General features: G+C 39.6%; 1 protein-coding gene across 1 annotated transcript in view; it reads left to right on the top strand.

Moving 5' to 3' along the window:
- The first annotated feature begins 12,530 nt into the window (after positions 1-12,530).
- Positions 12,531-13,353, top strand: part of hmcn1 (hemicentin 1) — an 80,724-nt gene continuing 79,901 nt past the window's right edge. The window contains 1 exon segment of the mRNA XM_056378753.1: positions 12,531-13,124. Within this exon segment, the coding sequence (XP_056234728.1) occupies positions 12,869-13,124 (256 nt within the window). The 5' untranslated portion in view covers positions 12,531-12,868.

Below are 13,353 nucleotides of genomic sequence, written 5' to 3'. Positions count from 1 at the left end.
TTTAACTTTTAACTAGTGTGCTTCAACTTTGACCCCAGTCTCTTGCATCCAGTTTAGTTATAGCTGGAGTTACAGGCGACTCACACCAGCAGTATCACAGTAGCCGTGATACATTATTAAACCCAGAAAGGCAATCACTTAACACATAAATAGATTAACTGTAGTACATACACAATGCATTTTACAAATGAATTACAGTGATGAAAGTTGTATTTAAGTGCTGCTGTACCTGAGATTCACCCTCATAAGCTCAGCTGTCTGGGTGGAGGAGCTTAACTCAGAATTAATCAAAGAAACTACAGTGAACTGGAGCATTATAGATTTTGTGCTGATTAACAGACAGAATGATTTGACACACAGCTCAGGTCAAGATAAATGGTGAGAGCTTCAGAATTGAGTGGCAGAATAAGTAGGTCAGTGTATTTGCATTAATGTCTTTTCAGGGGCATTTGACCTGGTTTCTATATGCACTTGTCTCTTTAAGGTGAACTCTGTTGGGCTGTGGATTTCATTAAGGCTGTGGACTTTGACAAGGGGAAATGAGTCTGGAAACATTTTATAAATGTATGGTTGTGTAAAAGTGAAGGCGGAATTATGTCTTGTAATATAGGGCACAGTTCTTTTATCTGTAATGATGTGCTTTGTGTTCAAATGTTTCACACTGCTTGCAATTCATCAGCCAAACACTGACAAATTCTTGGATGTATATTCTTCACTGACAGAATGCATGATAATAATCACGTTTCTAGACAGGCAGCCTCTCAGAAGTTTAATGAACGTATACAGTAAGTGCTTCTAATGTACTTCTCTCTCTCAGCTTCAGTGTCTGTGCTTATGAAAGCAAATGGGAGATTAACTGAGGAGGTAAATGACAGTGAATTATATACCCAAATGAACAATGTTGTTAGAGAAGAAGCCATGACATTTACAGTACAAGCTGCAGAGCATGAATTAGTTGTGGAAAGATATTGGAATGCTAATGCTTGCTGATGAATATGTGGCTCTCTGTCTTTCATTTTTGCATGCGTTACAACAAAGCACACCCACACTATATTTTCAGAGCTCTTTGCAGCTGTATTGAACAGAAGTTTAGCAGCCTATTAAAGACACATACTGCAGAGGCAAAAACTGGCATTGATGTTTCCTGTTTCAATTCAGTAGCCTGAGCAGAAATAGTTACAGTGGCCTTGATTAGGCCTTCAATAGGCCTATACAGACGAGACTGCCTGCTTATCTTGTGGAACATTTGCAGATCAACCTCTGCACTGATCTGTTATTCAAGCAGCCTCTGTTTTTGTAATTGTTGTCTGTGATGTGTTTTGTTATGGCACCAACAGGAAATGTCAGCAGGCATATTCCACTGTGGCAGACCATAATATTTACTTTAGAAATTAGATCATAAGAAAACCATGGCTGTCTAACTCTATATAGCATAGAATATGTAACTGCATCAATGAACATGGCACAACAATACATAACACTGCATTTGAGAAAATCACATATCCATGAATAATTATATAAAATGATGATAGAAGATGATATAATGATCAATGGATTATAGAATGCATGATAATTATATTTTCAGACTAAAAAACTGCAAAAACTGGCTTGTAGGAAAGGTGAAGGAGTGAAGCAGTAGGACAGAAATCAGATTTATATCATGTTTTACACAAACATACAAGTGACGCACATTTATGTTTTTATTGTTCTAAAGAAATGTTTATCTTGCTTCATTAATTAATACTGAAGTTTGCTTCATTATTCAGAGTTATTCCCTTTAAACTACCAAAAAATTGTATGCTTGTGGCCATTAAAAAGTGCAGAGGACTGTGCCTAGAATAAGTAATAACCTTAGAGCTGAAGACAGCAAAGGAGGAGATTGTTTTCTTTATGGCGATCAGAAAGAGGGACAACAGATGAGATGTATTGGTCGGATGGCAAGGCGAAATGCTTCTTAAAATGAGTTTACAACCTTTTTTTGTGGATGCTTTAATAATGCAACCGCTTCAGATGGACTGGTTTCTTTAAAAATAGTCCCACATAATTGCTTGTACATCTTGTATTTTTTCTCAATGTCACATTCCAGCAGCGAAGAGCAGTGTTGATATTTTGACCACGATTCTGTGTTTTGGCCAAAAACAATCGCTCACTTTTGTAGAATCCTTTCTTTGGCCTTCCTAAAGGTCTCAACGAGCTGTTTCATATTAAATAGATTGACTGTTGAGATCACTGGGGTAGAGAGATTGATGGAGGACATACTGAATGTCCATAACTGACAGATTAATGATAACAATAATGCAAAAAATAGTATCACAGAAGTGAAGGATAGTGAGGAGAAATACACAAAATGTACACATGCATGATATATAGATATTCTGTTTTTACTTTTCAGTGATTCTCCTATCATGTGGCCTGCAGCCTGGAGCACATACAACATATACACTCACTCAGCCAGTTCAAAAATAAATCCTTGCCTTCATTGATGACCAAGGTCACTGAGCTGATATACAGTAAAGCCTCTCGACCTTGAAGGGAAGGCATCCCTGCATGAATGTTACTGTTGCAGCAGTCTGTGTTGTCAGTGCTTTGCGTTGTACTACAGGCAACAAAACAACAGTTGCCATGTTGCTCCACCAGGAAGTGAAGAATTCAGTCTGTCACACTGACCTGCATACACACACATTCAGTAAGAAAGTATACACATGCACACACATGCACGCACATGCACGCACACACAGTGGCAGCACCCACTCTGATCTCTGTTTAGGAAAATCTGCAGTGACCTTGTCGATACTCCTCTCACCACATATGAATCTGCTCACTAGCCAACATCCCTGTGTTACCATGGTGAAGTATATTAGTAACCTGAAACCTGTACACGTGAGTTTCTGTGGTAGCACTAAGGTAGACACCATTGGAATATCAATTTGTCTTTGAAATACAGCATGGTGTGGAAAAAGAAGACATACATCCACATGTTTTTTTACAACATGTATGATAGTCTTGTTTTGTGTTTACAGTAAGTGTGTTTCTGTGTGTGTGAGAATGATAGTGTGTAGATTTTTTTGGAGTATGTTTCACCCAGAACCTGATTAAATGAGTCTGTTTCTACACACCAGATGAAATGAAGGGAAGACTAATAGAGTGGATATGGAGCACTATGGAAGAAAATTTATACCAGGCGTTAAAACTCATTTAGATCATGACATCAAACTCATTTGGAGAAAAGTAATGATTCATGACTCAGGGTCCGCCTCCCTGTAAAAGGAATTTCAACTCTAATAGGCCTTTTTCAGGGTAGACATTTTGACGGGGCATAGAAGGGAAGGCACAGATGTTACAACTTAAACTATAATGGATCCATTTGGCTCAAGCAGGGGCTTAGGTAAGGTTAATGCATCGGCACTAGGGCCCATTGTACAAAAGAACAAAGTACAAACTGCCCTGTGGAGAATGGGCCTCTAAAAGAAATGTCATTTTATTTTTTTCTGAAAGGAAAAAAAATAACTGTAACTGGACCAGGTAGTCCAGTTACAGTCAGTACCTCAAGTGATGTTGGACCCGTCATAATAGTCTGCACCTGGGGCCGTGGGTACTGTCAGTGTGACAACATGCACAAAACCAAATTTAATTATCTACACCTGTGCTTATCCTACTGTGATAAATTGATATTGCATGTCAAAATGTATTCCCGGAAGAAGGCTTGTGTAAATATTTCCGTATCCTATGTAGGAGCTTCACTGTCATAGCTGCACCATGTTAATATTAAACTGTTAAGCGCAAAAACTTTTAAAGGCCCCATACTAGTTTTCTATTAACTTTAAGGATTTTTCTGACAGTTGACAAAACAGTCCAGAGCAACAATCGTTAACCTGCACCAGAGTTAATGGTCTCCTCAAGGAAAATCACAAGGAGGTAAGCTAATTCGAGATCACAAGTGAAATACCATAACACAGTGTCTTTAACATTTTATTTTTGGCCACACCAACATGGGTTTAATTGTCGAAACTAAGCTAAGAACTAAGCTAAGATAGCTTGTTTCGACAGTATTGTTTTTGTCACCTACTAGCAGAGGCTAGCACGGGCTAACAGACGCAGCCAGCTAATCTAACAGCCGGCGGCGTGCCGTCCGGCCAAGCAGTGCTTCCCCAGTTAAAACTAAAAATAGACATCTCTCCTTACATCTTTTCTCCGAACAATGTTCTGTCCCATAAAGGATCTGATGCCTGTTTGTATTCGTCATATAATTTACTGCCCACTTGTGGTGGCAGCGGGGTGTTGTCACTGAGAGCTAGCTTGACTTCGAGCCGTTGCAACTATCATTTCTGGATGTGACCGTTTCCACTTGATAAAGATTAAAGCTTGACAAACGGAGAAGACAGTAGCCTTCTTGGAGGTTTGCTCATGTGCACTGAGGATAATCCTGGGATCTTTGAGGACTTCCAGTATGTTGTCAAGCATGGATGTGTTAATAGAAGACTCATCTTCTACCGTCATGAGATCAGTGCGCAAGCGTGTGGAAACTAAACTTGGTAGCAAGTGAGCAGTAGCAAGTAAAGGACCAAATTGCACTAATGTATCATCTCTGTGCAAGACCTGCTGTAAATTTGAGACAGAACATTGTTACACAAGTAGCGCAGATCCTTTCAGACATGGCTCGGTATGTAGATTGCGGGTGTAGCAAGAGAGGGAGAGAGATACCCTTTTCCAGAGAGCTGCTCTGCTTGGCTGTCACTGCAAGCCACATCAGCTGCTATACCAACAAGAGGCCTGAGCCTGTGGGCTTGACCTTTAGGTAGGTAGGTCACCTGCTCCACTCACCTGTCATCAATATTTTTGTATATATAGTTTTTATAGTGTTTTTGGTATGATTCCAATATTCATTGTAGAGCATACAAATCCTCACAAAGTAATGGAGACGCCACTACAAAGTGGCAAATACACCAAATTATGCAAGGAAGCACTTATGTTGACAGGCTGTAAGCAAATATGTCATGGGAGTTCACATAATGGAACACTTCCTGACCTTGCTCAACACAAACAAGTCAAAATGAAAATAATTTTAGTCAAGATTTAATTGATTTAAACAAACTAAAAATAATTAAGACTTGTAGATGTTCCATGCTGGAGCATGTTTATTATGTTTCTCTTCAGCTGTAAAAAAAGACAGTGTTTTCAAACATGCAGACTTAGCGTTTTTCTGTCCATACTCTTGTGAGATAAACATCCACGAGTCAGCTTCCTCAAGGCCATGGGAAGTGAGAATTTCTGATGAAACCGAAGCTTCCTTCTGTGGGGGAGCAGTTTGAATACATAATGTCTAAGTAATGTAATGCCCCTCAACACTCAATCACACGGACCTCCAGTAAGCCTGATGCATACACAGAGATGTTGTGAAAAACTTTACTGTCAGAAACTCTTGAACTTGTCCTTCAGTGGCACAAGGTCAGGGTGATGTTTTGAGAAAAAGATTTGAATGGGAAGATACAAAGTCCTCTTCCCCATAATATTCTAGTGTATATCTACTTCTTGTTTTGTATCTCGTGTGTGGATGAATTGGGGCTGCTTGGACGCAGGTGTGTGGGTTTATGCAAAAAAGTAGAGGAAGAGACAAAGTGACTGTCAACCAGACTGAGAAAGACACACACACACACAGTGTATTGCATAATACACTTATTTGTTGTGCATGTCCACCCACCTTCCTTCTCCCTTTTCTCTAAGCTGTTACTTAAACTTAAAAAACTTAAATTCCTTCTCACTCATCCTCCCTCTCTAATTTATTATTGATGGCACAGTCCTTCATTTTTATTATTATTGACCAGTTTTACCTCTGTCCCTTCACTTCTACAGAAACACACTCACTCATGCTAAGATGGAACAAAAGAAGGAAGTAATGGAGTAACACCAGCAACAAGGGTAAGGATACAAGGAAGGGAACGCAAAGGAAGGAAGGATGTAGAGATGAATGGAGAAGGGTAACAAGGAAAGATCAAACAGTGCAGTAGTTCTCTTCTCTTCTCTTCTCTTCTCTTCTCTTCTCTTCTCTTCTCTTCTCTTCTCTTCTCTTCTCTTCTCTTCTCTTGTGTGCTGCAGACAGATTGACAGATAAACATTAGCCAGTCGATTAGTTCATTAGCAGAATAGTAGAGAGGGGAAGCTGTAATTACCCGGACAGGACAAGTCATATGACTGACCCAAATTCCCCCAGGGCCGTAAGTGTCACAGTAGTATGTAACACAGACGATGGTGTATCCTACTAGCAGCTTGGTATTACTGTGTATCCATTCCCGCTGTGGGATTAAACTTGGTGGATTTATGTTTGATTTCTTGGGACAAATCCACTAAACCCAAAAAGCAGTGGTGGCTGAGCATCCTCACTTTGCCAAGCTGTGTTACTTGAGCAAATCATTGTTCTGTCACTTCTTCATGTATCTGTTGATTGTGAAATCATATATCTACAGTTTTGGCACATTTTTAGCTATTGGCTAATACGATCAGTGAATCCTACACAAAATACCTTATATTATTTAAAAAAACTAGAAGTGGGTGATACCACTAAAGTTGGTTATGATCTCATACCAAGTAATACCAGGGCCAGATTTCCAAATATAAACACCAATACTTCCTATTATTAAAAGTGGTTAGTATATTGTCGTGGGTAGAGCAATGTCACTTATGAATACATTTTTAGAAGTTCCCAAACATAAAGCATTTCTTACTATTCTATGATAAATCAGATTAATTATTGAAAAATTGAGTCACATGCATGTTGAAATACAAGGCAGTTTAAAATGGTATATAACAAATCTTTATTGTGTGAGTTATCTAAACTATAAGGAGGGGATTGCTGCATACATGCACACAACAGCAGGAGGGAGGCAGGGAATCTGTGTGTTCAAAGTGACCAAGCCAGTCTCAGCCGCAGTTAACTGGGTCGGACAGGTGCATTTTCAGATGTAAATGAGCCTTTAGAAGTTACTGCAGGTTAGTCACAAGTCTTATCCTTGCTACAGTTTGCTTTACCTCTCTCACTCCTCATGTTGCGCTCATCCTCTGTATCTGCCTTTCACTTTCCACCACGCCGATACCCTCACATGCGCACATACACGTACGCAGAGTCTGCCTGAATCTGACAGAAAAAGAGAGGCTTCTTCTTTCCTCATGCATGTTTTCCATTATCACCTGATTTCAAGGGAAGAATGACTGCAGACTATATCTTCAAATTTTCAGAAGTCAAATGTTCTATGTTCTCATTGTGTTAGGTCTGCCATGTTTCGTGTTTTAAAGTTACACATGGCAGAAGCCATCTACTTTAGCAGTTTCCACTTCCACTGAATTAAACTCTCGCTTGTTTTCCTTTTTCCCTGGTGTATATGACTGGTCTTCTCTCCTCCCTGCTTTTACTCATTTTTCATAATTTACAAACAAACTCCAGATGAAAATAACCAAGAAACAAGGAAATCTTTTCATCACTGTTTATTTGTGCCTGATGACTGAGTGAGAGAGAGAGAGAGCAAATGAGACATTGAGAGAATGGGGACAATTGTTTGTGCACACAAATGTTGGTATTCGCGTGGTTACCCTTGTCTATACTGTACAGTGCGTGTTTATGAAAGGGAGAGACCCATAGTGGGAGAGAGAGCTAAAAAGAAAGAATGGATAGGAATTACAAAGGGTATGTTGGTGTGCATGTGCACAACCACAGAGCCTCATTGGCCAGATGAGTTATGTTCACTACAAAAGAGGGACTTTAGTGAGATGAGAGGCTGTAAGTCCAGGGATTAGGTCTGTTGGGCAACAGAGCACCAGGCCCCGGGCGGGCTTTCTGGTTGGCTTACTAGAGGGATGGAGCACATGTGTCATGTGGATCTTGTTTGGGAGACAGAGGGGCTGGTGTTTTGGAGCTACAGTGCTGTCTGTCCTGTGAGCCTGAGCTTGGCAGCTAGTAATTTGCACTTTACTAGCTATTGAAAACTACAACACAGGCAGAAACAAACACAAAAAAGAAACTTCTTCATGTGGCTTGTAAAAATAACATCTGCAGAAGGATTATCTCACAAACAAATGCAAAGCGTCTTACATATGCGTAAAAGCACGCTCCCCTTTTCTAGCATGTTCTTGTCCATTTCCCATCCCAGGTGTTTTTGAGAACAATTGAGAGAGAGAGAGTGAGGGAGAGAGAGAGAGGGCAGGGACCTGCTAGAAGAAGTGCAGACAGGAGAAAGTTATTGGTATAAAACTATTCTGAGGCCTGTCTTTCTCACTCTTTCCTTCCTGTCATTACCTCAGCTCTCTTTCCCCTTAAAGGCTTTTGTACTTCTCTAGTTCACGGTGACAAAATACAGAATTCATTACTTAGAATTATAATATAGCATTTCTTTGTCAAAGCAGGATTTGTACAGCTGTTTAGTGTGTAAAATAATGTTGCACTCTTATTGATTTCTTTTGAGATCTCCTCCTTTCCATGATGACTTTGTCTTTTATGTCAGTACATTATCTTTATTTTGCAACCACTAAATCATTTCACTGGGGGATAAGGCTACAAAGTGTGCTTTTTTAACTTTTAGATGTTCCTGGTGCATATAGTTGAAGGCAAGTGCATATAGTTGAAAAATAAAGGGCCTGCAGCTGGCTGATGTTAGATCTCCGTTATGTTGCCCTTCCTAGCCTGAAAAAATAATGAAATCCTCAGGGAAGGTGAATTGCCCACTGATCTTTGGAGAGAAGTAGCTTCTTTCCTCTCCCTTCTGTTTCCCTGTTTTTGTCACAGTGTAAAGGCTGTATTGCATTAGCCATCACTTTACTTGCACATGCTCAAATCTGTGTCATGACTCATTGTCAGTCACTCAAGCAATCTGCTCATCTTGTCTGTCTGAAACCTGTACTGCAGGATTTTTGAAAAGTTTTACTTTCACATTGGTGTAACACAGCACCAGTATAGAAAAACAGTGGTGCTACAATTGTGACTATATGTGCCCTTTCCTAGTCTCTCCACTGTATTGTCTGAAAATTACTGGTAGAGTGAAGAAAAAACTTAGTCTACTTTCAACTTGTGAAAGTTGCATCGAGATTCATTGTGCAATGGAAAAGGAAGTTATGCAACTTTAATGTCAAGTCCACTGTATTATTTGGTTTTGTTAGGTTTGGTAACTCTATGGAGCAACTGCCTCAGCAGTGTATATTCCTGCCAAGCTACCAAAACCTTGTGGGAAACTAAAACCACCAAATTGGTTGCTAAAACCAGTCCTGTGACATTTTGGCTTTTAAATAAAAGGTAGAACAGAAAGCTGCATGAACACCTGCATTAACAGATACAGGAGGGAATGATTTTTGTTTTAAGAAACAATTGTGTGTTCTTAAACCTAAGTAAAAGAACAAATCATGAAAAGACAAGAAGGTATTACCCATAGAATCACAATCACATTAACTTGCTGTAGAAAGACTGTAAAACAAGACTGTAATCTGTGATGTCACTGTGAGACAAGATGTAGAGCTGTTACAATATCAAAATAAGACCTGTGCCTACTGGTCAATACAGTCAATCCCTCATTCATTTTCTTTGGATTAGGCCTGTGCTTGCTTTGGTGGCTACCCTGAAACAGTGCTTTGGCAGTGTACAAATATGCTGTTGTACAAACACTTAAAGGCCCACTGTTGTAATTATAATGTAAATTTATTAGGTGCAGCAAATTCTCATTTAAAACAGATTATTATAGGAAAACTTTATGGTATATTCTAATTGGCTATGATGCTAACAGTAAAACTGAACGCCTCACTGTAACAATGAATGATTATACTATCATTTATGCTTTTATAGTCAAAAGGTCAGGAAGGTTTTATTTGTTTTATTGAACTGCACCAGTGTCTACTGGACACAAACAATCTTCACCTCTGTTTGCTCACACCTGATAGTGAATCTCTTCACTTTAGCAGAACTGAATCTGCTGTACATCCTGAAAACCAGCTATAGTACATGTGCCTGTTTATCTGTGTCTGAGAGAACATTTTAGAAGCATGTTTGCTCATATCTACTGCTCCACCTTATTTCCAAAGAAGCACGCAGGACTATGAATTCACAGTATTTCAACATAACTGTTTCTGTAGGTTGCTTTGAGATGAGTCAGTCATATTGTTAATCTACCCACGCAGTGGAAAGTAATTACGTTTTTGTATATAAAGACATGAATCTAGTGTGTAAGAGTGTAAGTGAGTGCATTAACAATCCCTTTTACTATTTTTTCCTGTATGAGCTTGTTAAGAACAGGATGTACCTCTGACTCCTGTTATTGCAGCTTGGAAAAAAATGTGATTTATTTATGTTTTGGAACATGTTGTGTAATCATTGCCTGCATGTTAGATTTGCCACGGTGCATTTTCAAGGAGCTTCAGCCTCCCTATTTGTTTGCCATGCAAAATTGTCATCCGCTGATGCTCACTTCCCACATCATTTCAGTGTGTCTTGGTTAGTGAGGTTTGGATTCTTATTTGAATGTTTCCATGTAACTTTCCGTTCACATCCTCTAGTAAAGACCTGGTGAAATCTTAAAAAATAAGCCAGACATTCTACATATGCCATTGTCATGTATTTTGATATAGGATATGGCAATCATTTCCATGTTCTCTCTTAACCTTTATTTGTCTGTATTTTTCAAAAACACATCATACTATCATGCCTATCATGTTCTATTCCATTTTTGAAGCCTTGCAACAGCAGCAGTATGAGAGATCAGTGATGGACTAGCTCCCCCTAGTGCTGAAATATGCAAATTGTTCACAGTTTACAACGATAGTGTACAGGGGAACAAAGAATGTGTGCAGAGCAGAGGTACCAAAAGTACCAGTTAATCCCTATGATGACACCCCGTTACAAGTAAAAGTCCTGCACTCAAACCCTTACTGTAAGTAAAGGTGCAAAAGCCTTACCAGTAAAATATGTTTAAAGTAGCAAAAGTAAAACTACTCATTATGCAGTAAAATGTTGCCAGTGACTGATATACTTTTATATACGACATCAGATTGTTAATATTAATGCATCAGTGCATAAGCAATATTTTATGCTGGTTTAACTACTTTGTATAGCCTACAGTTAGGTAGTTTAGTTCAGTGGGTCCCAGACAAGGAGTCAGACCCCTCCAAAGAGTCACAAGATAAATCTAAGGGGGTGTGAGGTGACTCATGGAGGAAAAAAAAACAATGTTCTTATACACAAATCTGTTTTAATGCCTTTGGATTTTTCTATAATCTGTTATTTTTGTGAAATGTTGGATAATAATAATAATAAACTCTTTGGCCTTTAAGCAAATAAAGCAGGGAAGCAGTCATCTAATCTGTAACAGTGCTTTATTTTGTAAACTTATCACATGGTTTTTAATGTACGTAAAATTGGTTTTAATTTTAAAAGTAACCAGGAACTTCAGCAGTCAGATAATGGTAGTGGAGTAAAAAGTACAAAACTTGTCTCTAAAAGTCTAAGTAGAGTTGAGTGTTTCCATTTTCATCTACTTTTTACTTATAGTGTAATACCTTACCTTACCAAGACATTACAAAAGTATTTTCATGTTCCTGAGCACAGAGGACAAAATAAGCTCTTCAAAGGATTAAAACTTTATTTGACTGATGTTAAATTATAGAAAACAGAAACACTGTTGCATGTGTCTCTTGGTACTTGTGTGTTGTTTGTGTTATTCACATTTGCTGCTATGTACAAGATCTGGAAAAACAAATGAATTTGGGTTAAACTTTTGAAAACAGTTTTTTACCTCTTTTTATATACAAGTTGAATCCCTCGATTAATTGCTCTTTACATCCATGCTTCACTTTGACTTATTTAAAATCCCTTGCTAATGTTTTTGGCTGTTATTGATCAGGCCTTTGTCCTTTTTATAAACTTATGATGTCAAGACTATTAAGACTTTATAACGAAGGTGGTGTAGATATCTATTCCTAAAACTCATGATTAGGCTGTAGCCTATTGGCATTTACATGCTGAACAGAAACTGGTAGGCAATTAAGTGTGAATCAGACTACAACCGTTGGGTGGCACTGCAGAACACAAAACCACTGAAGAGCTGCTTCTTGATAATCCTCGTCTTAAATCAGCTTCTCTTGTACCTAAATTCAGCTCTCTGAGACCTTTTGTTCCCCAGTGTCTGAATATCAGGGTACACAGTAGTTCTACATGAATTACCCCTCTAATAGCCCAATTTGCATTTAATCGATTGACATCCTCATAGTTTCCCTACATATATGCGGGAGATGCAACAGGTGCGTTACTCGAATGTAAATCTATCCAAAAATACACGTCTATGACCGTAGATATGTGTTAATGGTAAACACATGAGAGTCGCAGCTGCTTTTTGTAACACCGTAGTCGTGTAACGTGACTGAAGTAAATTACGCACACTGTCGCTCCAAGTAACCCAAAACATCTCATCCAATCAGAGCCCTGCTATTCTGCATGGGGTATCTTGCGGCTCAGATACTTTCTGCCCAGCTGAGAGGTGGTCTTTGTATGACAGAGCTGAGCAAGGGCTCCTGACTCTGCAGATCCAACACACAACAGGCGCTGCTGCAGCGACAAGGACCTCAGAGGTTTAGCTCACACAGAGGTGAGAAGCTGCGACTTATACGCAACGCAAACTACCGAAGGAACCAAAAGAGGCGCAAGAAAACAGCAGCAAAGCCGACAAAGGGGTCTTTTATTCCACTGTTTTGGCCGGTGTTGTGCCCTTTGTAGAAATTTCAGGGTAGCCTACTTTTCAGTCCATTTTTGAGAGCCTGATGTCTCTGCCGTCTGCTCGAGATTCACCTTGAGGTTCCGAGAACAAAATACCCCAGAACTGTGTCTGAGAGGACTCTTGGGTCTGAAATGGGCTCCAGATTGGTGTGGCTGTCTCTTGCGCTGTCAGTGGCGTTGTCCGCCGGGCAAGACGCAGAGACTGGGGCCACGAAGGAGGACATCCCGGAGGGCGCATCCACCCTGGCATTCGTCTTTGATGTGACCGGCTCAATGTACGACGACTTGGTACAGGTCATCGAGGGTGCGTCCAAGATTTTGGAAACATCCCTGAGCAGACCGAAGAGACCTCTCTATAACTTTGCCCTGGTGCCTTTCCATGACCCAGGTAATGCAAATGACACAATGAGTGAGAGCCTCATTCTGTGGTGGTGGCCTTTCTTGATTTTTCTCCTTGCGCATGACACTTTTTTGGGCTTTACTGTAAAATGTGTGCACGTGTTTTTGTGATTATTTGGGGTTTGCTCTTTGCAGTGGAAACAAAAGCACACAGAAAAGTGAGAAATGTGGTAGTTTGCTCACAGTCCGCCCTTTGAAAGCCTAATGTTCCTCACACC

Source organism: Seriola aureovittata, chromosome 6, assembly GCF_021018895.1.
Source record: "Seriola aureovittata isolate HTS-2021-v1 ecotype China chromosome 6, ASM2101889v1, whole genome shotgun sequence".
Lineage (NCBI taxonomy): Eukaryota > Metazoa > Chordata > Actinopteri > Carangiformes > Carangidae > Seriola > Seriola aureovittata.
The sequence above is the reverse complement of the archived record's forward strand: the minus strand, read 5'-3'. Positions and strand labels throughout refer to the sequence as shown.